We start from the raw sequence: 27,844 nt of genomic DNA, 5'->3' as shown, positions 1-27,844 counted from the left end.
AGCTTTAAAAAAATATCTTGCCTGAATGTGGAGGTGAGAGGAACAGGAGTATTCTGTGACTTCACATTAAAACCAGGGGCCACTGCTGGCCACCTCTTTCGATTCCCCCCCCCCCCCCCCAGTCACTCCCCCTTCTCTCTAGACCTATCTGCGGACCACTATCGGTGACGTATTGGCCCCAAATTCTAATCTTCTTTGTTGGCGAGCTGCCTGGGGGCACTCAACAGATGTCTGCAACTCACTGGCCTGATAGAAACAAGGCCTAAGGAGCAATATCAGTTGGGTCTTGGGCCCACCTGTTCCGGTGCAGGGATCAGTCAAATTCTAGGCCATAGACTACTCAGTCTACTTTAAGGATATTCAGCTAATTAGTGCACAATACAAGAACCTAGTAATTGTAAGAAGGTTTGTTTTTACATAAGTAGAAGAAAAACTATGCACCACTGTGTGTGATATTCTTGAATCTTTCAGGACAAGTAATTTGGCAAAATATTGTTATTCTTGGGATGATAGGAAATGGAGCAATGCACAAACTGTGCTTGAATATATAGTAAAGTCAACAGGCCCTAGTTACTGAATGTAACAAACGCACTTGGCAGCATATTGGAATGTAAATATCCCAAGTCTGAAACCCAAAACCCATCCAGATATTATATCAAATCATGAAAATCAGCTGGAATGAAATAGCTGGGCATTATTATAACCCCCAGACCTACCAAGTGAAGCAGAGACTAAATATGAATAAATCTTAAATGAAACTGAATGTGATTTGAGGTGGTAACAGTGTGAGACTGGATAGAGGAAATATTGACCGCTTAACCTTGACAACACTTTTGAAAAATTCACTAATTTATGTGGGAAGGTAAAACATCTTGTTTAGCTCTGAAAAAATACCACAACCTAAAGGAAAAAAACATCCTGTAATTCCTCATACTGGGTTGACAGTTTAGAAAATAAAAGACCTTCCGGCAGACTCTTGTATGAACTTGTCATTATATGAAATATGTTACACAATTTCACAGACTGAGGGTGCATAGGATTACTTGTGACTTTTCACAGGAAAGAATATCAAAGTTATTTAAGTAAGTTCCAATCTAGGTTCAGCTACTAAGTATCAGTTTCAGCAAACACAGGAGGCAGTAGAAAGATACACTAGGTCCTTTCCCCAAATGTTAAATCTGAGGAGTTATTAAAAAACGCCCTTACAGGAGCTATGGGATGTCTCTTAAGGAAACACCACAGTCTCCACTATATGTATCTATATATAGATTTATTTCATCTAGCTGACGTAAATATTAAATGGATTGATACTCCTGAGCATGATGTAGATGCATTGACTGGTAAAAATGGTACTGGGTGTGACTTGTATGTGTTTCCAACACCATACTAAAATGGAGTAGAGATTAAATATTATACTAGTTTTCCCCGATTTCAGCCAGATAAATGTTGGATACATGCCGATAAGGGTGGATGTATAACATATGCTATGCTTAAGTGATAGATCCTTTGTGAAAACATTCTGTCATACATTTAAGCAAAACATTGGCCTTGAAATTCCGACATCCCGGGCCCGTACGAAGTTTATACGGACCCAGGAAGGCATCGGAAAAGCCGGTTTTCAGCGCGCAATGCGCATGCACTGAAAACCGGCTTTTCTGATCTGTCAAGTTTCTGGCCTGACAGATCATCCACAGATCGGGAGCGAGGACATTTTTAAGTGCAAATTTCTGATATTAACGCATACAAATGTCCCCAAAGATCTTGCGCCTGAAAAAGCAGATGCATAGCCTACTTTTACAGGCACAAGTGTTTTAAAAAACACAAAATCATATAAAAATAAAGTTATGAAAACATATTTTATCATTTAAAAACCCTCCCCACAACATTTTAAAAAAATTCGGGAAAATAAATATTTTTTTAAGACATTAATAACTTTAATTTAAATGAATGTAGTGTATATTTTCTATTTTTTTATTAGTGTTTTGGGTGTTTGGGGCTGTTTCTCAATCAATGTAATAGGAGTTTAGGACCTTACGGAACTCCTATTACTATGATACTTTACGTGATTGGCTGCCCAGAGCCATGTGACTCCAGCTCCAGGTCTGCGCATGTCCCGACGTGCACACGCTGTGACTGGCAGTCAGGAGAGGCCTCAGTATCAGAAAGTCGAACATGGGCAGCAGCTTAAGGTAGGTGCGTATATTTTCTCTAAAATGCCCGTGGGAAAGACAAAACGGAATTTCAGGGCCATTTTAATGTGATTTGTTTCATGTCAGACCCTTCAAACCTGGCTAATATCATGCTCTTCAACTATTATTCTTGACCTGACTATTAGTCAAAATAAATTATTCAATAAATTCATAAAATAACCTAAATACTAACAAATAGAGATAGGGAAAATGAGACACACTTACATATAAACAAAGAAAACCATTAGTAAAACTTGTAGACACATTTGAGGGAACGAAGGAAGATTGGTATAAATAGACAAGATGCAAAGGGGGAGCAATTTGCCCCCTTAGCACCACCCATTAGTGCTAGCAGTGCTAGAGCGGTATCGCTGGGGCGAGGCGAATCCAGCGCTGCACACCAAATTCCGCCCCCCCCCCCGTAATGCCGCCAGTAAGAAGTATCTTCGGGAACGTCAACGGCAGGTGGATCATAACGTCAGTGAGGATGCAACGCTCACTGACCGTCGATGTGCTAAATTGATTTTCGGCACTTACCTTAGCGCCTCAACACTGACAGGGAGAGCTGGCGTGAAGTACCTGGAAGCCGGCTCCAGGGACATTATTTAAATGGATTATCAGTAATGACTCACAGGTGTCAGGTTAGTGCAGTTTCAGTGGTTTCTTGTCAGTTTCACATACTGCAACAGTTTTATTGAGTAATTTCAAGGTTCTTTTGTATCAGGAGTATAGCTATATTTATTAACAAAGAATCAAACTGCTATACTTGGTAACAGTAATGGGGGTTGTACCTCACCCTCCAGGGTGCACAACAAGGGAGCAGAGGCAGCGAGAAAGACTGGAACATGTGCATGGAGAGATGAGGAGGGACATCAGGGCTCTCATCAGGAGGCGTTACCTTCTGAGGGTATAACTGAGAGCACTTCTCCTGCCTTCAATTAAGCAAGGAGCAGTGTATTAGATGGCTCCACCTCACCAAGGAGGTGGTCACAGAACTCTGCCATCTCCTCCAAACAGACCTCCAGCCTCACACCAGGATGACTTAAAGCCCAGATCCCCTTTGTTCACAACAGCCCCATCATTTCATCCCTCTCTCAGGCTGTATCAGACTATAAAGCTGAAATGACAGACACCACAAAAGAATGGTAAGTGAATTAATAAATTTACCAAATATCATTGAACACATATTAACTATTCACCCTCGTGCAATCCCTCAGTGTCTCTTGTTACTGTGCCTTTGCTACTCATGTTGGCCCAGCAGGGCTGGTGGAAAGCTGCTGAATGTCTGTGCGGGAGAATTCAGATGGCCTGGAAGGCCCAGCTGTAGACTGCACCACCTCAGCATGGATGGCAGCAGTCTGTGTTGGCTGGATGACAGGCAGCGACAAGGGCAATGGCGAAGTAGCAGTGGCGGGAGCAGAAATGCTGTCATCCTGAGAGAGGACAGCAGGTTCCTGCTCCACTGACCCACTGCCACTCCCCCGGGGCAGCACCTCAGCAGCCCTAGCAACCTGTTGGAGCACAGATTGGTGGTCTGCTGCGACACTGTGAAAGCCCCAGTCACTGGTGGTAAACCCTGATGGCAGCAGTCAGAGCTTGTGCGACATCAAGCTGAGACTGCATAACAGCAGTCTGAGCTTCCATGCCACCAAGCATAGACTGCATTACAGCACTAAGACATTGCGTTGCTTCCGCCTGCACTGCAATGAAAGCTGCCAGATCACCCATGACACGCGGCATCAGGTCTGGGTCGCCATGGTCTCTCTGGGAGTCTACCATCATCTGCAGACTGGAAATGATAGTCTCCATGGTGTGCGCAGAGCTCTGTGCAATGTTGGAGGTGGACTCCTCCACGTTCCTCATCCTTGAAAAGTGGCTATTGGGCACCCTTGTCATTGCACCTATCACCTCCGTGTGCATGCCCATCGCCCTTCTTCTAAACACCTCCCCATCGAGGTCCTCATCTGAGTCCTGTGCAGCAGAATTCGTGTGCGAACCCGCCCTCCGGGGAGCTGGCCCCCGAACTACCCTTTCCCCCCGGCCTTGCTGCAGCCAGCCCGTCCCTGGTGCCTCACCTGTGCAGATCCCGCTACTATACTTGCCTCTAAAGAACGCATAGTGCCAGTATCTGAGCTGGTGCCTGCGGGTGAGAGATGCAGTGACGCGATGTGTTCTTCCTCCTCCTCTTCTCCTGCCTCGCTCTGTACGGTGCCCTCAGGGACAGGCTGCTCAGGTGTCTGCTCATTATCTGAAAGCATAAAGAGTCAGGTTAAGGTGAGGGGAGGGGGACAGGAAGGGAGAAATGCCTGCTTACAGCTGGAAAGTGCGAAACGCTTATCGGGTGAGGGGAAAGCGGGATGTGAGAAGGAGTAGGAATGTACATATTGTTGTTGTCCCCAAGGGGGTCAACGTTGTCAGTAGTCACATGCCCACCATCTGGTGCTGAATAATCTGCAGCTTTCGAATCTCCAGTGCAGATAGTTGGGGGGGGGGGGCGGGGGGGGTGCTGGTGGTGGGGGGTGTCGGCTTGTACCATGCCTGTGCGCTTCTGCTCCCTCCTATTGTGAGCCACCTTAACCTGCAAGAGAAAAAGGAGTGTGTGAGTGAGCGTGCAGCAATGTCTTTTGCGTGATGTGCCTGCCATAGTTGAATAGCTGTCATAGTGAACAAGGTGTGAGATGTGGGTGAGTGTTGGTAGGTAGCGATAGGGGGGTGTAGTGCTTTGGGCAGCCTGTGAAGTGTGTAGTTCAGGTGGTGGTATGTAGCATTTGTTGAAGCATTCACTCATGCTGACCACCCGACTGAGGGTGTTAAATTTCTTCCTGCACCGTGTGTGGATCCTGGGGACCACAGTGCTGCCCAAGACGTGCTGCGCTACCTCGCTCCACATGGGTGCGGAATACATGTGGCGAGGGCCTCCTGCCGCTTGTCGGGTAGAGCACTGCCCTGTGTCTCTCCACAGCAAAAACCATTGCCTCCAAAGCTTCTTTGCAGGATCTGTGGCTCTCTCCCTGGGACGTGGATCTGCCATGAACACACTTGCTTTTCTCTGCTTCTGCTTCTGCTTCTGCTTCTGCTTCCTGAGGTGGCTGCACAGACAGCAATGCTGAGAATGAGGGCTGCAGTATAAATGAACCTCCCTTTAAGTGAAATATGCCCGTGGCAATCATGACTTGTGATTAGATTGCAACAGACATTGATCTGCCCTTTGAGTAACACCAATGAGCTTGGGCGTTAAGACTTGAATTAGGACTTCAATCATTTTTTTCAGCAGTGAGCATGAATTTTGTGTGCCGTCTAAAGCATTAATGCTTGGTTCTAATTCTCCAACTTTTCTGCTGACACTGCCTTATTCCTTGGCTATAACGAATTTCTAGCCCCATCTTACATTAAAGAATAACACTAATACAATGAAAAGGAAAACTTTGGGCCAAAAATTGTGGTCGGAGGCGTACCTCCGGAGTACACCTCTGATCTGCGAAAGAATGACATGCCTACGTAGAAACATAAAAAATAGGTGCAGGAGTAGGCCATTCAGCCCTTTGAGCCTGCATCACCATTCAATATAATCATAGCTGATCATGCAACTTCAGTACCCCATTCCTGCTTTCTCGACATACTCCTTGATCCCTTTAGCCATAAAAGCCACATCTAACTCCCTTTTGAATATATCTAACGAACTGGCCTCAACAATTTTCTGTAGTAGAGAATTCCACAGGTTCACAATTCTCTGAGTGAAGACGTTTCTCCTCATCTCGGTCCTAAATGGCTTACCCCTTATCCTTAGACTGTGACCCCTGGTTCTGAAATTCCCCAACATCGGGAACATTCTCCCTGCATCTAACCTGTCCAACCCCGTCAGAATTTTATATGTTTCTTTGAGAACCCTCTCATTCTTCTAAATTCCAGTGAATATAAGCCTAGTCAATCCAGTCTTTCTTCATATATCAGTCCTGCCATCCCGGGAATCAGTCTGGTGAACCTTCACTGCACTCCTTCAAAAGCAAGAATATCCTTCCTCAGATTAGGAGACCAAAACTGTACACAATATTCAAGGTGTGACCTCACCAAGGCCCTGTACAACTGCAGTAAGGCCTCCCTGCTCCTATACTCAATTCCTCTCGCTTTGAAGGCCAACGTGCCATTTGCTTTCTTAACTGCCTGCTGTACCTGCATGCCTACTTTCAATGACTGATGTACCATGACACTCAGGTCTCGTTGCACCTCCCCTTTTTCTAATCTGTCACCATTCAGATAATATTCTGCCTTCCTGTTTTTGCCACCAAAGTGGATAACCTCACATTTATCTACATTATACTGCATCTGCCATGCATTTGCCCACTCACCTAACCTGTCCAAGTCACCCGGCAGCCTCTTAGCATCCTCCTCACAGCTCACACTGCCATCCAGCTTAGTGTCATCTGCAAACTTGAATATATTAAATTCAATTCCTTCATCTAAATCATTAATGTATATTGTAAATAGCTAGGATCCCAGCACTGAACCTTGCGGTAGCCCACTAGTCACTGCCTGCCATTCTGAAAAGGACCTGGTTATTCCTACTCTTTGCTTCCTGTCTGCCAACCAGTTCAATATCCATGTCAATATGTTACCCCCAATACCATGTGCTTTAATTTTGCACACTAATCTCTTGTGTGGGACCTTGTCAAAAGCCTTTTGAAAGTCCAAATACACAACATCCATTGATTCTTCCTTGTCCACTCTACTAGTTACATCCTCAAAAAATTCTAGAAGATTTTTCAAGCATGATTTCCCTTTCATAAATCAATGCTGAATTGGACTGATCCTGTCACTGCTTTCCAAATGCACTGCTATTACATCTTTAATAATTGATTCCAACATTTTCCCCATCACCGATGTCAGGCTATAATTCCCTGTTTTCTCTCTTTCTTTTTTTAAAAAGTGGGGTTACATTAGCTACCCTCCAATCCATAGGAACTGATCCAGAGTCTATAAAATGTTGGAAAATGACCACCAATGCAAATATATTTCTAGGTCCACTTCCTGAAGTACTCTGGGATGCAGACTATCAGGCCCCGGGGATTTATCGGCCTTCAATCCCATCAATTTCCCTAACGCAATTTCCTGACTAATAAGGATTTTCTTCAGTTCCACCTCGCTGGACCCTCGGTCCCCTAGTATTACCGGAAGGTTATTTGTGTCTTCCTTAGTGAAGACAGAACCAAAGTATTTATTCAATTGGTCTGTCATTTCTTTGTTCCCCATTATAAATTCACCTGATTCTGACTGCAAGGGACCTACATTTGTCTTCACGAATCGTTTTCTCTTCACATATCTATGGAAACTTTTGCAGTCAGTTTTTATGTTCCTTACAAGCTTCCTCTCATAATCTATTTTCCCCCTCCTAATAAAGCCCTTTGTCCTCCTCTGCTGAATTCTAAATTTCTCCCAGTCCTCAGGTTTGCTGCTTATTCTGGCCAATTTATATGCCTCTTCCTTGGATTTAACACTATCCCTAATTTCCCTTGTTAGCCACGGTTGAGCCACCTTCCCCGTTTTATTTTTATGCCAGACAGGGATGTACAATTGTTGAAGTTCATCCATGTGATCTTTAAATGTCTGCCATTGCCTATCCACTGTCAACCCTTGAAGTAGCATTCGCCAGTCTATCCTAGCCAATTCACGTCTCATACCATCGAAGTTACCTTTCTTTAAGTTCAGGATCCTAGTCTCTGAATTAACTGTGTCACTCTCCATCTTAATGAAGAATTCTACCATATTATGGTCACTCTTCCCCAAGTGCCTCGCACAACAAGATTGCTAATTAATCCTCTCTCATTACACAATACCCAGTCTAGGATGGCCAGCTCTCTAGTTGGTTCCTTGACATATTGGTCTGGAAAACCATCCCTTATACACTCCAGGAAATCCTCCTTCACCGTATTGCTACCAGTTTGGTTAGCCCAATCTATATGTAGATTAAAGTCACCCATGATAACTGCTGTACCTTTATTGCACACATCGCTAATTTCCTGTTTGGCGGCGAAGCTGCGAAAACCTACGGTCTCAGGTCTCGAGGCAGAGGGCAGTGTAATGGCCCATGGATCCCAGGGACGCAGGCAGTGCGGATGCGACCTGGTTCTCCAATCACAAAGCAGAATTCAATTTTAATCCTTTCTGAAGGGAATCCTGTAATGAGATGTAATGGATTCCCGAAATTTGATCTACTTACAATTTACAGAATTAGTATTTAATTTGTGAATATCTTCATTCCACCTACCTCACTAAAAATGTAAAAATAATTTTAGACGTCATTAAAACTCTAATCTGGTTGAATATTTGCAGAACCTCATTTGATTCCGTGTATGTGTATAATTTGTGATATGAAAATGTTTCAACCATGCCCGAGATATCTGTAGTGTATGGAGAAAGAGTCAGACTGAACACTGTGAGCTCAAAGTAAAGTATGACCTTAATCTTTTATTGCAGGTCTCCAGAGTGCCTCTCCAACCTGTGAGACCTCCTCAAATACCTGTGCTCCCAAGGGATTATGGGATCCCTTGGGACTCGAGGGGATGAGCCCTCTGGTGGCTGTAAATAGCAAATACAAGTTTACATATATAACAACATTCCCCGCCTCCCCCCCCCCCCCCGCCAAAGTCAATAGTGTAACTATTTACAATGTGAGTCGAACTGGGGCCCTTCTTGCCCTAGTTGATCGTCTCGGTGTGAAAGCTGGTGTTGTTGAATCATTTGTTGGGCCTTCGCTGGGCTGCTGTGCAGCTGGCCTTGCTGGGCTGCCTGGTGTGTTGGGCCCTGCAGGGCTGCTGTGGATGATGGGTTCTGCTTCATGGTCAATCATGGTGCCGGTTGCCACTGGTGTGTATGTTGGGGGATCAAAAAAGGTAGGGTCCAAGGTGGGTTGCTCAGAATAGTCCATGAATCTGAGTTTGATTTGGTCCAAGTGTTTCCGGTGAATTAGTCCATTTGAAAGTTTGACCTGAAACAGGCTGCTCCCCTCTTTGGCCACGACAGTGCCGGGAAGCCACTTGGGACCTTGTCCATAATTTAATACAAATACATTGATTTCAATCTCGCATGACACATTTGCGCTATCATGGTATGCACTTTGTTGAAGCTGCCTGCTCTCTACCTGTTCATGTAGATCAGGGTGAACTAACGAGAGCCTTGTCTTAAGTGCTCTTTTCATGAGCAGTTCAGCAGGTGGGATCCCAGTGAGTGAGTGAGGTCTCATGTGGTAGCTAAGCAGGCGAGTCTGCAGTGAGCCTTCAGTTACCCTCTTCATGGTTTGCACTGCTCTCTCTGCCTGATCATTGGATGCTGGTTTAAACGGTGTGAATGTGCCATGTTTGATCCCGTTACAGGTCATGAATTCTTTGAACTCAGCACTGGTAAACATGGCCCGTTGTCGCTCACCAGGACATCGGGCAGGCCATGTGTGACAAACATGGCCCGCAGGCTTTCAGTGGTGGTAGCAGACGTGCTAGCCGACATTATCTCACATTCAATCCACTTGGAGTACGCGTCTACAACCGCGAGGAACATTTTACCCAAGAACGGGCCTGCATAGTTGATGTGTACCCTAGACCACGGTTTGGAGGGCCAAGACCATAAACTTAGCGGCGCCTCCCTGGGTACATCGCTTAACTGCGAGCATGTATTACATCTGTGCATGCAGGACTCTACGTCCGCATCGATACGGGCCACCACACGTGGGATCTGGCTATTGCTTTCATCATTACGATGCCTGGGTGGGTACTGTGGAGGTCATTGATGAAGGTGTCTCTGTCCTTCTTGGGGACCACTACTTGATTGCCCCACAGAAGGCAGTCTGTCTGTATAGACATTTCATCTTTGTGCCGCTGGAACGGCTTTATCTCTTCCTGCATTTCCACTGGGACACTGGACCAGCTCCCGTGAAGCACACAGCTTTTGACTAGAGATAATAAGAGGTCCTGACTTGTCCAGGTTTTGATCTGCCGGGCAGTGACGGGTGATTGTTCACTCTATGCTTCCATAACCATGGCTAGATCTGTGGGCTGTGCCATTCCCAACCCCGTGTTGGGCAATGGCAGCCTACTGAGAGCATCGGCGCAGTTTTCTGTGCCTGGCCTGTGGCGGATGGCATAGTTGTATGCGGACAACGTGAGCGCCCATCTCTGGATGCGGGCCGATGCATTGGTGTTTATCCCTTTACTCTCGGAGAACAGGGATATAAGTGGCTTATCGTCAGTTTCCAATTCTAATTTTAACCCAAACTGGTATTGATGCATTTTCTTTACCCCATAAACACACGCTAATGCTTTTTTCTCAATCATACTGTAGGCTCTCTCAGCCTTAGAGAGATTCCTGGATGTATAAGCAAACAGTTGCAGTTTCCCGAAATCATTAGCTTGTTGCAATACACACCCGACACCATGTGACGACGCATCACCTGCTAGTACCAAACGCTTATATGGATCATACAACACAAGCAATTTGTTTGAGCATAGCAATTTTCTTGCTTTTACAAAGGCATTTTCTTGGCTTTTGCCCCAAACCCATTCGCCCCCTTTTCGTAGTGGTTTTAACAGTGTGCTGAGACCCGGTAAGAAGTTACCAAAGTAGTTCAGGAGTCCCAGAAACGACCGCAGCTCCGTCACATTCTGTGGCCTCGGTGCGTTCTCGATTGCCTCCGTCTTTGTGTTGGTGGGCCTGATGCCGTCCGCCGCAATCTTCCTTCCCAGGAACTCCACTTCAGGTGCCTGGAAAACGCACTTCGAGCGTTTTAACCTGAGCCCCATGCGGTTGAGTCGACTAAGAACCTCCTCCAGGCTCTGCAGATACTTGACTGTGTTCCGAACTGTGACCAAGATGTCGTCCTGGAAGATCACGGTGTGCGGGACCGACTTCAGTAAGCTTTCCATGTTTCTCTGGAATATCGCCGCCGCCGATCGGATTCCAAACGGGCATCTGTTATAAAAAAAAGACCTTCGTGTTGATGCAGGTGAGGGCCTTCGATGATTCCTCCAGTTCCAGCGTCATGTAGGCTGAAGTCAGTTCCTGTTTCATGAACATCTTTCCTCCTGCCAGTGTTGCAAAGAGGTCGTCGGGCTTTGGCAGGGAGAAACGATTGATAGTTCCTTTGTAATCGCCACAGATTCTGACGGTGCTGTCTCCCGTGAGGACTGGGACGATAGGATTGGCCCATTCATTGAACTCGATCGGGGAAATGATGCCCTCTCTTTGCAGCCGGTCTATCCCGATCTCTATCCTTTCCCTCATCATGTACGGTACTGCTCTCACCTTGTGATGGATGAGTTGCGCCCCCAGCATTAGGTGGATCTGCACTTTTGCTCCTTGGAATTTCCTGATGCCTGGTTCGAACAGCGAAGGAAATTAGTTTAAGACCTGGGCACACGAAGTGTCGTCAACGGGCGATAGCGCTCGGATGTCGTCCCAGTTCCAGCGTATCTTTTCCAGCCAGCTCCTGCCGAGCAGCGTGCGACCATCACCTGGTACCACCCAGAGTGGGAGCTTGTGCACCGCTCCATCGTAGGAGACCTTTACGGTAGCACTGCCGATTACGGTATCAGTTCTTTCGTGTAAGTTCTTAGTTTCATTCGAACTGGAGTCAAGACTGGCCTTGAAGCCTTGTTGCACCACAACCTTTCGAAAGTCTTTTTTCCATGATTGACTGGCTCGCGCCCGTGTCTAGCTCCATTGACAGCGGGAGTCCATTTAGTTCAACATTCAGCATTATCGGGGGACAATTCGTGGTAAATATCCCCCAATGCACCCCATGTACCTCTGCTTCCTCAATCTGAGGCTCTGATTCGTCGTGATCCTCCGTGGATCTGTCCTCCTCTGCAATCTGGTGGTTTGCAAGTTTAACAGGCTTTGCAGTTCGCCTGCACACTCGTTGGATGTGTCCCATTGTTCCGCAGCCCTTGCAAACGTACTCTTTGAATCGGCATGAATGGAAACAATGATCACCCCCGCAGCGCCAACAAGGTGTTAATGACCTTGGATTCATCACTGTTGATGGTGGACTCTGAGACATCTGCGGACATGTAGCTGCAGGTATGTGTGACCTGCCCTGTTCGTTATAATTCGAAAACAACATCACTTTGTTCACAGTACTTGAAACAGCACTTGTGTGCTGAGAGATTTGTTTGATATTGTTCCTGGTGGCAATGAATGCCTGGGCTATGGCCATGGCCTTACTCAAGGTTGGGGTCTCTACAGTCAAAAGTTTGCGAAGTATGGTTTCGTGGCCAATGCTAAGTACGAAAAAGTCTCTGAGCATGTGCTCCAAATGTCCTTCAAATTCGCAATGTCCTGCAAGGTGTCAGAATATTATCTGAATGGCGGCAGAGTAGGAAAAGTGGAGGTGCAACGAGACCTGGGTTTCATGGTTCATCAGTCACTGAAAGTGGGCACGCAGGTACAGCAGGTGGTAAAGAAGGCAAATGGTATGTTGGTATGTTAATATAGAAGCAGGGAGGTCTTAATGCAGCTGTACAGGGCCTTAGTGAGGCCTCACCTGAAATATTGTGTTCAGTTTTGGTCTCCTAGTCTGAGGAAGGACGTTCTTGCTATTGAGGGAGTGCAGCGAAGGTTCGCCAGACTGATTCCAGGGATGGCTGGGCTGTCATATGAGGAGAGACTGGATCAACGGGGCCATTATTCACTGGAGTTTAGAAGGATGAGAGGGGATCTCATAGAAACGTAGAAGATTCTGATGGGACTGGACAGGATAGATGCAGGAAGAATGTTCCCAATGTTGGGGAAGTCCAGAACCAGGGGACATAGTCTTAGGATAAGGGGTAAGCCATTTAGGACTGAGATGAGGAGAAACTTCTTCACTCAGAGAGTTGTTAACCTGTGGAATTCCCTGCCACAGAGAGTTGTTGATGCCAGTTCACTGGATATATTCAAGAGGGAGTTAGATATGGCTCTTATGGTTAAGGGGATCAAGGGGTATGGAGAGAAAGCAGGAAAGGGGTACTGAAGGAATGATCAGCCATGATCTTATTGAATAGCGGTGCAGGCTTGAAGGGCCGAATGGCCTACTCCTGCACCTATTTTCTATGTTTCTATGTTTCTATGTTAGCTTGGCAGTATAACTCGCCACTTCCTGCCCTTCAGATCTTTTGTAGGTGTAGAACCAGTACCTCGCCATCAGAACACTTTCCTTCGGGTTCAAATGCTCTCGGGCCAGTGTGCACAAATCGTCGTATGATTTCTCCATGGGTTTCGCTGGAGTGAGCAGATTCTTCATGAGGCCATACGTTGGTGCCCCACAGACAGTGAGGAGGATTGCCCTTCGTTTGGCAGCGCTCTCTTCCCCATCTAGCTCGCTGGCCACAAAGTATTGGTTGAGTCGCTCCACAAAAGTTTCCCAACCATCTCCCTCTGATAATTTCTCCAGGATGCCCACTGTTGTCTGCATCTTTGGGTTCGCTATCTGTATCTCGACGCCAGTTGTTGTGTATGGAGAGTCAGACGGAACACTGTGAGCTCAAAGTAAAGTGTGACCTTAATCTTTTATTAAAGGCTCCAGAGTGCCTCGCCAACCTGTGAAGCCTCCTTAAATACCTGTGCTCCCGAGGGATTATGGGATCCCTTGGGACTCCAGGGGATGAGCCCTCTGGTGGCTGTACAGAGTAAATACAAGTTTACATATATAACAGTATCCCCCTTATACTGAAACAAATAGCCCTGTCCTGTTTGCATTAACCATCACATTTCCATGTGCAATTGCTGGCCAGTCAGTGGGCAAATAGCCGCATCCTGCGCCAGCAATTGCTTTCTCGTGGCCCGCGCGGATGGCCTGTCAACCCATACGTTGACAGATCACAAGTTCTGGAATTCGCACAAACGCATGCGGAAATCCCAAACTTGCAGTGGATTTCAAAGGCGATATGGCTGAGAATACACCACCATACTGACAGCAAAATCTGGGCCATTATTTCAATAGCACTCTGATGTGTAAGAAGATCTCTCTAAATACTTCACATTGGGATGGACAAAACAGTGGCTATCAAACAGAAGGAAGAAAATGATAATGGAGCCGGTTAAAGTACAGCTGAAGAGAAGGATTTTGAGGAGGTCTTTGAAAATGTGGACGAAGGTGACTAGGGTTAAAGGAAGAAGTGCCAGTGGGTTGTAGCGTAGTGACTGAAAGGGGATTTACCAATAGTAGAGCAGAGGGAAACAGGAGACAAAGAATTCCCTGGTGTCAGGAGAACAAAGGTTTTAACTGGACATGCAAGGCTGAAGAGATTCTTCAGTCTCTCTGAAAAAAAAATGCAAGGCTGAAGAGATTATTAAGGGAGATGAAACAATAGTGGGAATTGAACACTAGGACAAGAAATTCAATAGAGCATGGAGAGCCAATGAAGCTTGCAGATGACCGGGGTGTTGGGAGAAGAACTTGGTAAGTGAGGACGTTTTGAATGAGTTACAACTTATAGAGGATGAGGAGTTTATTCACAAAGGCGACACACCAACAGGGAAACATTGGCTGTGATATATGTTGGGCTGGATCTTGCACTGTTTTTTTCTCTGGACCCCAGCTCAAAATCTTTTTGCGTCAATACTTGCTGAAAGTGCAAGCTGATAATAGCGTGGTGAGGGCAATGGGCACCTGGGGCCTCAGTGAACGGCGGGACCAGCCATCTATCTCCTTAATCAATGAGATTTAAGGATTAAGAAAGAAACAGAGGAATGACAAAGAAGGAGGGTGAATTAGAGTGAGTAAATTAGAGTCAAATCAGGCATTGAAAGAGAAATGAAGAGATTGAAAGAAAGATTGGATTAAGAGAGCGAAAAAAACAGAAAAGAAAAGAAAAATATTTTAAAATTAAAAAAGGGAATTGAAGAAAATCTCCAACAACAATTGACTACATGCAGGAATGAGATTGAATAGTTTATGTTCTCCTTTATCTGGGTCAGAGAGGTTCATTGTCATTGCATTAACAACTATCCCATTATTAAAAGGGTACATACACTCTTAATAACCAGACTATGCTTTCTGTGGCGAGTTTAATGGCAAATTAATGTTCAAATTCTTAAAAATAACGGGGAGGCTAAGGATGAGATGCCATTTGTACATTTATCCACATTATACTGCATCTGCCATGTATTTGCCCACTCGCCTAACCTGTCCAAATCACCCTGCAGCCTCTTAGCGTCCTCCTCACAGCTTACACCGCCACCCAGTTTAGTGTCATCTGCAAACTTGGAGATATTACACTCAATTCCATCATCCAAATCATTAATATATATTGTAAAGAGCTGGGGTCCCAGCACTGAGCCCTGCGGCACTCCACTAGTCACTGCCTGCCATTCTGAAAAGGACCCGTTTATCCCGACTCTCTGCTTCCTGTCTGCCAACCAGTTCTCTATCCACGTCAGTACATTACCCCCAATACCATGTGCTTTGATTTTGCACACCAATCTCTTGTGTGGGACCTTGTCAAAAGCCTTTTGAAAGTCCAAATACACCACATCCACTGGTTCTCCCCTGTCTACTCTACTAGTTATATCCTCAAAAAATTCTAGAAAATTTGTCAAGCATGATTTCCTCTTCATAAATCCATGCTGACTTGGACCTATCCTATCACTGCTTTCCAAATGTGCTGCTATTTCATCCTTAATGATTGATTCCAACATTTTCCCCACTACTGATGTCAGGCTAACTGGTCTATAATTTCCCATTTTCTCTCTAAAAAGTGGTGTTACATTAGCTATCCTCCAGTCCATAGGAACTGATCCAGAGTCGATAGACTGTTGGAAAATGATCACCAATGCATCCACTATTTCTCGGGCCACTATCAGACTATCAGGCCCTGAGGATTTATCGGCCTTCAATCCCGTCAATTTCCCAAACACAATTTCCCGCCTAATAAGTATATCCTTCAGTTCCTCCTTCTCACTAGACCTTCGGACCCCTAGTACATCGGGAAGGTTATTTGTGTCTTCCTTTGCGAAGACAGAATCAAAGTACTTGTTCAATTGGTCTGCCATTTCTTTGTTCCCCATTATAAATTCACCAATTGATGTTCTACTCCAAGGTATATTTGAGGTAATTTGAATGCACACAACAACCAATCAAGGGGGTGTGGTCTGCATTTTTATACGTGTATGCAGCAATTGGTATTACAGCCAGTTTCAGAGAAAAACTCAACCTGTTTAGGATGCAATTAAATTAGGTAAATTCAGGGAGAGTGCGAAAAATGTAAGTTTGATTAATTTGATTGAGATTACACTTGTGGGGCTGACTTATGAGTGGTGGAGCAGAGAATCGTTTGGCTAGGTAATCATATAAATTGTATACAACTGATCATTATTTTCTATTCTATTTATGCAGTGAGTTCCACTCACTATATGAAGACATATAGATAGCCAATACCTTCTGTGACACGGTTACAATCAGATACAACTGACAAGTCAGCCTAATTGCGTGAATGTTCCTCTTGTGTACATTTTGTGAGAGCTCTTAGCGAATGGACCTTAGTGCTGTTGCTCAGGGAGATTGGACCTAGTTGCTGATTGTACACAAGTACCTTGTATGAGCCAGGCTTGCTCCTCACTGTATTTATTTTTAATGTATGGAACCATTGGAACATGGGAATCGCTGGTAGAGCCCTGCATTTATTGCCCATCCCTAGTTGCTCTTGAGAAAGTGGTGGTGGGCCTTCATCTTGAATCTCTGCATTGCGTGTGGTGAAGGTACCAGCACGGTGCTGTTAGGCAGCGTGTTCCAGGATTTTGAACAAGCGACAATGATGTCCAAGTCAGGATGGTGTGTGACTTGGTGGAGAAATTGGAGGTGATCCCATGCACCTACTGCCCTTTTCCTTCTAGGTGGTGGAGGCCATGTTTGGGAGGTGCTCCCGAAGAAGCCTTGGCGAGTTGCTGCAGTGCATTCTGTAGATAGTACATACATCAGCCATTGTACTCATATAGTTATCCCAGGATTGAGAATCAGAAGAGTGGGGCAACAATTTTACTTTATTTTTGGTTCCTGGGATGTGGACATTGCTGGCAAGGCCAGTATTTATGCCCATCCCTTGTTGCCCTTGAGAAGGTGGTGGTGAGCCGCCTGCTCGAACCGCTGCACTCCATGCAGTGAAGGTAATCCCACAGTGCTGTTAGGGAGGCAGATCCAGGATTTTGACCCAGTGACGCTGAAGGAATGGAAATATATTTCCAAGTCAGGATGGTGTGTGACTTGGAGGGAAACGTGGAGGTGGTGGTGTCCCCATGTGCTTGCGGCACTTGTCCTTCTAGGTGGTAGAGGTCGTGGGTTTGGGAGGTGCTGTCTAGAAGCCTTGGCGAGTTGGTGCAGTGCATTTTGTCGATGGTACACATTGCAGCCACGGAGCGTCGGTGGTGGAGGGAGTGAATGTTGAGGGTGGTGGATGGGGTGTCAATCAAGCGGGCTGTTTTGTTCTGGATGATGTCGAGTTTCTTGAGTGTTGTTGGACTGCACTCATCCAGACAAGTGGAGAGTATTCCATCACACCCCTGATTTTTTCCTTGAGATGGTGGAAAGTCTTTGGGAAGTCAGGAGGTGAGATACTCGACGCAGAATACCCAGCCTCTGACCTGCTCTTGTAGCCAAAGTATTTATGTGGCTGGTCAATGGTGACCTCCAGGATGTTGATGGTGGCGGATTCTGCGATGGTTATGCCGTTGACTGTCAAGGGGCAGTGGTTAGACTCTCGCTTGTTGGAAATAATCATTGCCTGTCAGTTGTATGACACAAATGTCACTTGTCACTTATCAGTCCAAGCCTGAATGTTATCCAGGTCTTGCCGCATTTGGGCATGGACTGTTTCATTATCTGAGGAGCTGCGAATGGAACTGAACATCAGCGAGCATCCCCACTTCTGACCTTATGATGGAGGGAAGGTCATTGATGAAGCAGCTGATGATGGTTGGGCCTAGGACACTGCCCTGAGGATTTTCACGGAGCCTCCTCCTCCAGTTAGTTGTTTAATTTTCCACCACCATTCACGAATGGATGTGATAGGACTGAAGAGCTTTGATCTGATCCGTTGATTGTGGGATCGCTTAGCTTTGTCTATAGCATGCTGCTTCCACTATTTAGCATGCATGTAGTCCTGCGTTGCAGCTTCCCCAGGTTGGTACCTTATTTTTAGGTACACATGATGCTGCTCCTGGCATGCTCTCCTGCACTCCTCATTGTACCAGGGTTGCTCCCTGGCTTGATGGTGACAGTAGAGTGAGGTATATGCCAGGCCATGAGGTTACAGATTGTGGTGGAATACAATACAATTTTGCTGCTGCTAATGGCCTACAGCGCCTCTTGAATGCCCAGTTTTGAACTGCTAGGTATGTTCTGAATCTGTAGCATTTAGCACAGTGGTAGTGCCACACAATATGATGGAGGGTGTCTCCAGCATGAAGACAGGACTTTGTCTCCACAAGGACTGTTCTGTGGTCACTCCTACCAATACTGTCATGGATAGATGCATCTGTGACAGGTAGATTGGTGAGGAAGAGGTCACGTATGTTTTCCCCTCGTGTTGCTTCTCTCACCATCTGCCGCAAGCCTAGTCTGGCAGCTATGTCCTTCAGAACTCGGCCAGCTCGGTCAGTACTGGTGCTACTGAGCTACTGTTGGTGATGGACATTGAAGTTCCCCACTCAGAATACATTCTGTGTCCTTGCTACCCTCAGTGTTTCTTCCAAGTGGTATTAAAGGTGGAGGCTTACTGATTCATCAGCTGAGGGAGGGCAGTAGGTGGTAATCTGATGCTTGATCTGAATCCATGAGACTTCATGGGGTCCAGAGTCAATGTTGAGGACTCCCAGGGCCAGTCCCTCCCTCATGTATATCACTGTGCTGCCACCTCTGGTGGGTCTGTCAGGCTGGTGGTACAGGACATACCCAGGGATGGTGATGGAGTAGACTGGGACATTGTCTGAAAGGTATGATTCTGTGAGTATGACTATGTCAGGCCGTTGCTTGACTTGTCTGTCATCCTCGTTTCGAGGGACTGCCTATGATGATGAGTCTGTGGGACAGCTCTCCCAATTTACTGCAGCAACATTGCATACAAATTATACAATGCAAAGACGCTTTGAGAGGCAATCATTGTGTTATGTTCAAATTCTTAACTCATAGAAATCCAAAACAAGAATCCGATTTTGGAAGATTAAATGGTGAAACTGGGGGATTAGCCACTAACGTTTATTTTCTCATATGTCCCAAATATATACAAAATCTATGTTGAGTAGGGCCAATTAATGACAAAAGCGAAGCACTCCAGGGGGTTATTGAATGATTTTCCTTTTTATTGCCTCAAAGAGAGGCGCTAATTGTTTTTTCAGCCTAGGCACTTGGCTATTCCTGGCAGTGAGTATAGTTTGATGGTAACTATGGTGATGGACTTTGATAAACAATACAGAACGTGTAAATCATTGGAGTGAAACTTCTTGCATAATGTGATTGGTGGGCTAGATGGAGAGTTGCCATCCTTTGCCTTCTGGGACAAACTCTCGGAGGAAAGCCAACATATATACAATGAGGCTCACATTTCACTCTCTTCCACCAGCTGTAGTCTCAAGCCTGAGAACATGGGCAACTATAATTGGAAATTTCTGTGATGTATATAAATGGGATGTTACCATTATGAGATATGGGTTCCATAAAGGGTTGTCAACTCTGGTTGGGCATATTCCTGGATGTGTCATCATATGACCATCTGCCTTCAACCACCCCACTTCTACACGCCTACCATTGGTTCACCAATACACTCATCCTCGTGGTGCACTGCCTTCCTACATCAATTGGAATAAGCTATTAGACCCTTTATTACCTGATTGGATGATTCTTGATTGTCAGTCAAACAGCCTTTTTTCCCATGTCAGATATTTTTATAAGTAAAGAAAAGAGTTAATAGAAAATGCATTAAAACTCAATTTTTAATGCCCTTATGATTTTTCTCCCAGGCTGCTCGCAGCAATGTCCTGAAGATGAATCTTAAATAGAGATATCAGGGCAATCCAAGAGTGTTGGCAACCCGAGTTCCACATTATGCCCAGACAGTGCTGCTCCTATGCATGATGTACGATAGGTCAAATATAGCCTCATTTAACATAAGAATAGACGGTACAGAATGATTAAAAGGACATTCACCTCATTAAGGCTATGCCTTGCACCATTAATCCACAGATCCCTCAATGCAACTGCAATTCTTAAACAAGCTCCTGTGGATTTTCACAACCGGCTTAACATTATATCCAATTATATTGCCACTCCTAGATAAGAGTGATGGGAAACAATTCTCATTTTGCTACATGCAATGCAAGGTAAATAAATCATTAGAATGGTCAAGTGTATCATACATCACGACAAATCCAGCAGCCAATTTGTATACAGGTGCAGCGCCCCGAATCGGGAACCCTTGGGACCGAGGCCGTTCCAGATTTTGCGGTTTGCCGGATTTTGGAACGTCTTTCTGATGTCATGAATCCGGAAACACCCGAGCCCAGGTTCGGGTATTTCCGGATTTCGGAATGTTGATGGGGGAGGGGGGGGCGGGTGGGGAGGTGTGCTCGCCGGGCGATGAGGTCGTCGGGCGGGGCCCCGCTGCCAGGGAAGAGTTCGTGTTCGGGCCCCTTTCTACTGAGATCATTGAAAGGTTTGTGCCACTGCAGCCTGATCCTCCTGATGACATCCCTGCTTGTGCCCTCCTCTGCAATGTGCAACCAGGCTATGTTGGTCTCCTGGGGAAGTCTCTTCTGCCCTTTGGGCTGTGACTCCCTCCATAAGCATCTGGAGGGGGTCATAGGAGAGCCTGTGTGCAGCCGTGCACCTTTGTGCAGTGTTTGTCAGTGTTTGTAGCACCTCAGTGCTGTAGAACACTGACAGCACAACTGTCAAAATGAATGTGGCCATGGTCCCTTTAAGGAAACTGGCTAATGACACGTCATCAAATGATGTCCTCAGACCCGCTTCCTTTTAATTGGCCAGGAACCTGGCAGAATAGATTTAACAAGCCTCATCAATGTAAGATTCTTCCCACAGTGCAGGCTGGAGCCAGGAGCAGCTTTGCCACCCGCCCCGGCCGCCCCGGTCTCGCCACTGTTGGCGAGATCGCGGCCATGGGGTGGGAGAGGTATATAAAATACTGGACTTGCATAAATAAAGGCAGATGACTAGAATGATAGAAAAATATAGAATGATACACTGAGGACAGAAGCTGTATAGCTGGTGCAGGGAAGACACACATAGGTGACTAACTTAAATGGAGAGGTAAGTGAGATAGAATCAGAGCTAGAATCAAAGCCAAATTGAGAGATACAGAGTAAGATAGTGAGACACACAGAGAGATAAAGAAAGAGTGAGACAGAGAGACAGTGATTAGCCTGGACCTCCATACGGGTAAAACAAAATGTTTTCCTGGATTGGTTGCATTGCTTGGAAACTGATCAGGGCACTGCTGGGGTCAGGCGGGCATCCAAATTTCCATGGTATGGCGAAAACTGATGTCAAGGAGGTTACTGACTGCCCCATGCATGTGATGTGTCCTCTCACTGGCACTATAAACTCTGGAGTGGCCATTATTGGAGAGCACTGTTTGGCGATATCCTACTATAACTATGGAGATCACATACTGAGGAATCTAGGGGCCACTAACACTACATTGCACTTGGTGGTCATGGTGGTCATGGTGGTGGGGGGCAGTAAAGAGGACAAATCATGTTATAATAAACTACTTTTGAAGTTGCACATAATACTGAAGAAAATGCCTAGAAATTGGGATTGTTAAATATTAATATACAAAAGTGTTCTTGCCACATTCTCTGGTTCGCTATTTTAATGGAAACATTAATCATTTTATTTTCAATAGGTTAACACCACTGCTAAAACGTTGGACAAAGGAATGTTATATGGTCACGCGTGTGCACTAATATTCAACAAGCCCAGTCTCAGGCCAAGAATTTCAGCATCAAAAAGAAAACGAGTTATCTATTAATCTGTTTTTCCTTCTGCACTGCTATCTCCGCTTGGAACATAAAAGAAGCCTTATAGATCTTGTTTCACAATTCAAAAAGCCATGTTTTTGAGTCACTGATAAATATAACAAGATTTGTTTTTCTTCCCAGTCTCCTGGCAAGATAGTGCTGGCCCTACTGAATAGGAATATGTATGAAAGCATTCATAACAGGTCATCACGATGCATATCGAACTTTTGGCCCATACGTTTCAGAGTTAAGTGTTTAATTCCTCACTGATCTACTGTGTCAGCAAGTAGTGAAAGCATGCTCTTAAGTGTACATATTGGGGTATATTTCCAGACCGCTATTGTTCCCATGAAATACTTAACATGTTTGCACTGAGTCCCTTGAAGTACTTTTGTTAATTGCAGATTGCATGAAAAGAGTTCATGAAGGGATTTAGTGCGGGTGTATTAACTGTGCCCGCGGTAAATATACCTGATAATCTCCATGAGCAACATATGGTTGTACCTGTCCTTATCCCAGCTCCAACAACCCATAATGAAAAGTCCAAATTTGGACAGCATAAACAAGTTTTCTCACTGTCAGTTACAGAACTGGTCGAAAAAGGGAGCAAATTCAAATTCAGAAGTGAAGAAAAATAATACTAAAATAATCTGTTAAACAGAAAAAAGTCCCACAAGACTGCTGAAACAGCAACAGGTGCAACGGATGTCAAATTAAATCTTTGCTGAGATGACTCCAATTACAGGAAGGCATAAAACAAGTTTATAAAACCATTAAACTTTTGCCTAGGCAACTCAAATTACAGCAGTTCCATCTTTGGAAATAGTAACCCAGGTGACCATAACCCAGATTTATGCCACTTCTCATAATTTCTCCTACAATTCATATCAAGCAGAACAAAACAATTTGGTTGAACTGAAGATTTCATTTTTAAACACTTTTGGGAAGGAAACTTTCCATAAATACCTTGTCTGGCCTGTTATGTGAGTCCAGTCCCACCACAGCTGACTCTTGACTGCCCTCTGAAGGGGCCGAGCAAGCCGCCCTCTGATATCAAGAAGAAGGCCCACCACCACCTCTCAGGGGAACTAGGGATGCGCAATAAATGCTGGTTTTGCCAATAATGCCCCCATACCGAGAATGAACAAACCATAGCAGGCATTTTGCACACAGAGACAGACTCTAGATCACATTTCAACTGAAACTTCTTATGACAATCTCATGCCATTTCAAGATAAGATGTTATAGCTTTCTGTTGCAGTTGAACCTCCATCATTCAGATGATTTTCTCTCATTGCTCTTCCTCATAGCATCATTGCCCCACATTTCATGGTTAGTCAAGCGGACAGGATGTTCAGTTGCCTCCTCTAAACCTCCATCAATGCAGATTGAAGCTGCCAGGCGGCGCGGAAGAATGGCCCATACAACCTCTAATTTTCTCTTTCTTTTTGTGAGGAAGACCGGGGCTAGATTTGACACTTTTGTGCAGATCACCCAAAAATGGCCATTATTTCCGGCGTGGGCGGTAAAAATGGGTTTTCAGATCGCCGGCTTGTCGCCCATGCTAGTCTCCATTTTAAAAATTGGGCGTTACCGCAAGCAATATGAAATGGGCGTTAGCGTTAAATCTCTCTGACCTTCTGCCGTAAAGTGTCGCCGTCCTTAGCAACGACATGGCATCGCTCGATTCCCGAGATTGAGGAGGTCAAGGGTCATCATGACATGTGCATAAGAGGAGACAGAGCGAGAGGGAGCTGAGAGGGAGGGAAGGCGTGTGTGGGCGTGGTGTGGCTGCTTTGGGAGGAAGGAAGGAAGAAAGGAAGGAAGGAAGGAAGGAAGGAAGGAAGGAAGGAAGGAGGAAAAAAAAATTAGCTGTTACCAGCCAGATTTTTTCCTGAATTTGGTGCCTATAATGGAAGGAGAGGAGGAGGCGACACAGCACGCTGTGGAGACTGACGCTGGCGAGAGCAGTGAGCTGGGAGAAGAGCACATTGGAGGGCGCAAAAGAGTGAGGAGGTTCTCAGACGAGGCAAATGCCTCCCTCCTGCAGGAGATCAAGTCACCCAGGGAGGGTGTGGGAAGCCCACCCCAAAGGCCTATCAGAATATATGGGTCGAGATAGCAGAGGTGGTCTCGTCGGCGACCAACGAGATGCGTGAGGGCAACCAATGCGGCAATCGATGGAACGACTTTGTCAGATCTGCAAGAGTAAGTATTACATTTATTTACATGTATTTATATGTTTATATAATTTGATTTGTAAGAGTCATGAGTGACTATCATCAGATGTGAGGTGTTTCACTTTTACCGGGAATATTTTACTCAAAGCCTGCGGTCACGGTGCACATCCTTAGGTAAAGAATGATAATTATCATAATAATCATGATTACATCTGTCGGTTATGTGTTGTATCAGTCTCTGTGACAGTACCTAGCAATGATATCATGCAATGATCTCATGCCATGACGTCCTGTCACCTTTTACAGAAGAAGCTATCGACGATGAGGTCCGTGCAGAGGTGAATGGGTGGGGGGGCCACCAGTCCCCAGTGACATCACTGACATGGAGGAGCGGGTGCTCGCACTCGTGAGGAAGCACCCCCAGATGGCCACGCAAGCAGCTGCAGACCCTGAAGTGATGCCACATGAGTAAAGCATACACCATTGCGTGACCTAAAGTCAATAGATGCCACACCCGAACAATAATATATGATACATGATTTCTAAAATTGTCCTATAAATAATGGCGGCCTAATGAAAATCATTGCAATGCACAATGTGTTGATGGTCATAAAATGTGATGTCTGTGATGATTTTGATAGCGGTGGTGCTTTTGTCGTGCATATGCTGTATGTAACGCTGGACTCACCTTGTGACCCTAGCACCCCCTTCTCCTCTAATAACCTCATTTGTGTTTTTCAGCTCAGCCAGCAGCGCGTCCCAAGGCAAGACCACAGAGGCCAGAAGGTGGGGACACGGGGCCGGACTCAGCGGACGATCCTACATCTGCTGCTGAGGAGATCCAATTCTCGCCCGTCAATCAGCTGGGTCTGTTCTCTACAGATGAGAGCGCAGACATTGAGGAATCTGCATCGCCAGTCTCCAGAAGGCATTCCACCCCAAGGCCATCTAGTGCTCCTCTGGCCAGTCCCGCCTCCATTCTGGAGGTACCAGGCCCACGCATCTCGCCACAGGGCACCCCATTTGTCCCCAGCATTGCGCCGACCCCGCAAAGGTTTCGTGGACGTGGCAGGTCTGGTCCATGAGCGCCAGATGAGAGCGGAGAGATGGTTAAGTTGTCCAGGAGAACTGTAGACATAGGTGGCCAGATCCTCAATGCATTGGGGGGCATATCCCGACAGCTGGCCAGCATCTCCGGCACCATGACGGATGGTGGTGGTCCTGGAGGCGATAGCCAGGAACACTGCTGGCACAAGCCTCCCAGTGGGCCCAGAGCGTGGCACTCCACCCCTAGGTTCTGCACCATCACTGCCACGACAGATGAGTGGCAGGACCAAAATCCTGCTTCTGGATCTGAGAATGTTCCCACCTTGGCTCCCCCCTGCTCCCATACCCATGCAATCACCGGCTCTGCCTTCATCCCCCACAATGAGGCACCGCCTGAGGAGCTCCTCGGCCAGGCGGCGAGGAGGGGAAGGGGTAGAGGTGGGGAGAAGAAGGGGAGTGGGGGGAAGGAAAGTGATGTGCATGTCCACGGTGATGGCTTTGTTATATGATAATATTTATTCCTCAGCCAATGTGTCCATAGGTACTGAATGGTAAACCTTAGTCACGACTGGATCAGAAATAACTTTCTCAAGTGATACTTAACAGATTATTTTAGATACCAATACAAAGAGATCCCTGGATTGGCAGGGCAATTATATGGAGTGACTTTCCTTGAGGTGCTCCTGTACCCCCACTGTAACTTCGCTGAAGGTGTGGCAGATTACGTGCGTAAATGTGGTTTCTGTCACCTTTGCGGTGAAGTTAAGTTACGATGTTGGAACGGAAACTGGTCTGAGGAAATTCCTGATTGTTTTAGAAAGTCAATAACATTTATAAAGTTGCAAGAAAGATTTAAAATATATGACTCGATGCAAGATAATACACAACAAAACATGTTCTGGAGAGGGAAACGCATGAAGATAATCTTTACATAACCAGAGAAACAGTTGCTAACCTGTTTAATTCTCGGGGTGAAGTAGCCAACACATCACACTGAAAAGTGATTTATAATTTTTAGAAAAATGATTCAGATAATATATCATTCAAAATCTTTTCCCAATAACATTTAATAAAACTCTTCAAATTCTCAATCATAATACTCTGTATCCATAACTGTTGTGCTTGATGAAAGTAAATTAATTGTCTTCTGGATCCTAAAATGTTTGCATGACCCTTCATGTCTCTGTAGATAATTCAGAGGATGACCTAATAGTGGTCTTTAAAATTATGTAAGGTTTTGATAGAGTGGATACAGAGAGAATGTTTCCACTTGTGGGGAAGAGCATAACTAGAGCCCATCAATATAAGATAGTCACCAACAAAATCAAATTAGGGAATAGGGAATTCAGAAGAAACTTCTTTACCCAGAGAGTGGTGAGAATGTGGAACTCCCCATCACAGGAAGTGGTTGAAGCGAATAATATAGATGCATTCAAGGGGAGGTTAGATAAGCAAATGAGGGAGAAGGGAATAGAGAGTTATGCTGATAGATTTAGATGAGGAAAGACAGGAGGAGGCTCGAGTGGAGCATAACCACTGGCATGGACTGGTTGGGCCGAATGGACTGTTTCTGACCCATATATCTTATGTAATCCTCAGTAATTCCTCTATATCCACACCTTGAGTTCTTTGAAATCCCAATTGCCATCTTGATAAAGGAAGGTGAAGATATAGGAGGGTGAAGATAATGGAACAACAATGTTTTGTCTACCAAAGGAAAGTATGATGCAGACAAAAAGGTGACCAGGTCTCTCGTCTATGACCCAAAGGGTAAATACAATGCATGATGTGATACTGAGCCATATAGATCAGTGGTCCTCAGTGCTTGATCTTAGTTGGGATGGTAAAGGTGCCACAGTCATCTCAATTTCAAGGCTGGGAAAAATTAGCCAAGGTTCCCACTCCCAATCACTATCCGATTATCACTGAATTTAATGCTAATATAAGTATGGAGAACTGGTGAAGATAGGTCATTTCCCCTTGTCCCACTATACAAACAATAAGGGAGAGGTAAAAACCCTCTGGTCCATCCAGCTAGTCCCACAATAAATTGTGATACCTTGTGTAAATCAATATATACACTCCTGACCCCATCCAAAACATGTGATCTTCTGGGAGAGGAGAAAAACCAGATAAAAACCCAGGCCAATTTATTGGGGAAACATTCGAGGAAATTCCTCTCCTCTGTTTGAATAGTCTGCTGAGAGCTACTGTCTAGACTCATGTGTAAAGAATACTCAGTTAATTAGGCTAGCTGGAAGACCTATACCAGTGTAGGAGTCAACACCTGCAGGAGAGGAAGGAGAAAATGTTACTGTAAATATTTATTTAGTTCCCTAAAGAAATTTTCTTCAGATGCATATTTATACATCAGGTCACAGAAGAAATTCTTTAAAATGTTTTACTTACCTTGTTTCCTAGTTTCTGCCTCCAACC

General features: G+C 45.4%; 1 protein-coding gene across 1 annotated transcript in view; it reads left to right on the top strand.

The window, feature by feature from the left end:
- The window catches only part of LOC139264074 (uncharacterized), a 48,624-nt gene extending 22,984 nt beyond the window's left edge, over positions 1-25,640 (top strand). Inside the window, exon 5 of the mRNA XM_070880170.1 lies at positions 25,103-25,640. Coding sequence (XP_070736271.1) covers positions 25,103-25,446 — 344 coding nt within the window. The 3' untranslated portion in view covers positions 25,447-25,640. The remainder of the gene's footprint in view (positions 1-25,102) is intronic.
- Positions 25,641-27,844: the final 2,204 nt, after the last annotated feature.

This window comes from Pristiophorus japonicus, chromosome 5 (assembly GCF_044704955.1).
Source record: "Pristiophorus japonicus isolate sPriJap1 chromosome 5, sPriJap1.hap1, whole genome shotgun sequence".
NCBI lineage: Eukaryota > Metazoa > Chordata > Chondrichthyes > Pristiophoridae > Pristiophorus > Pristiophorus japonicus.
The sequence above is the reverse complement of the archived record's forward strand: the minus strand, read 5'-3'. Positions and strand labels throughout refer to the sequence as shown.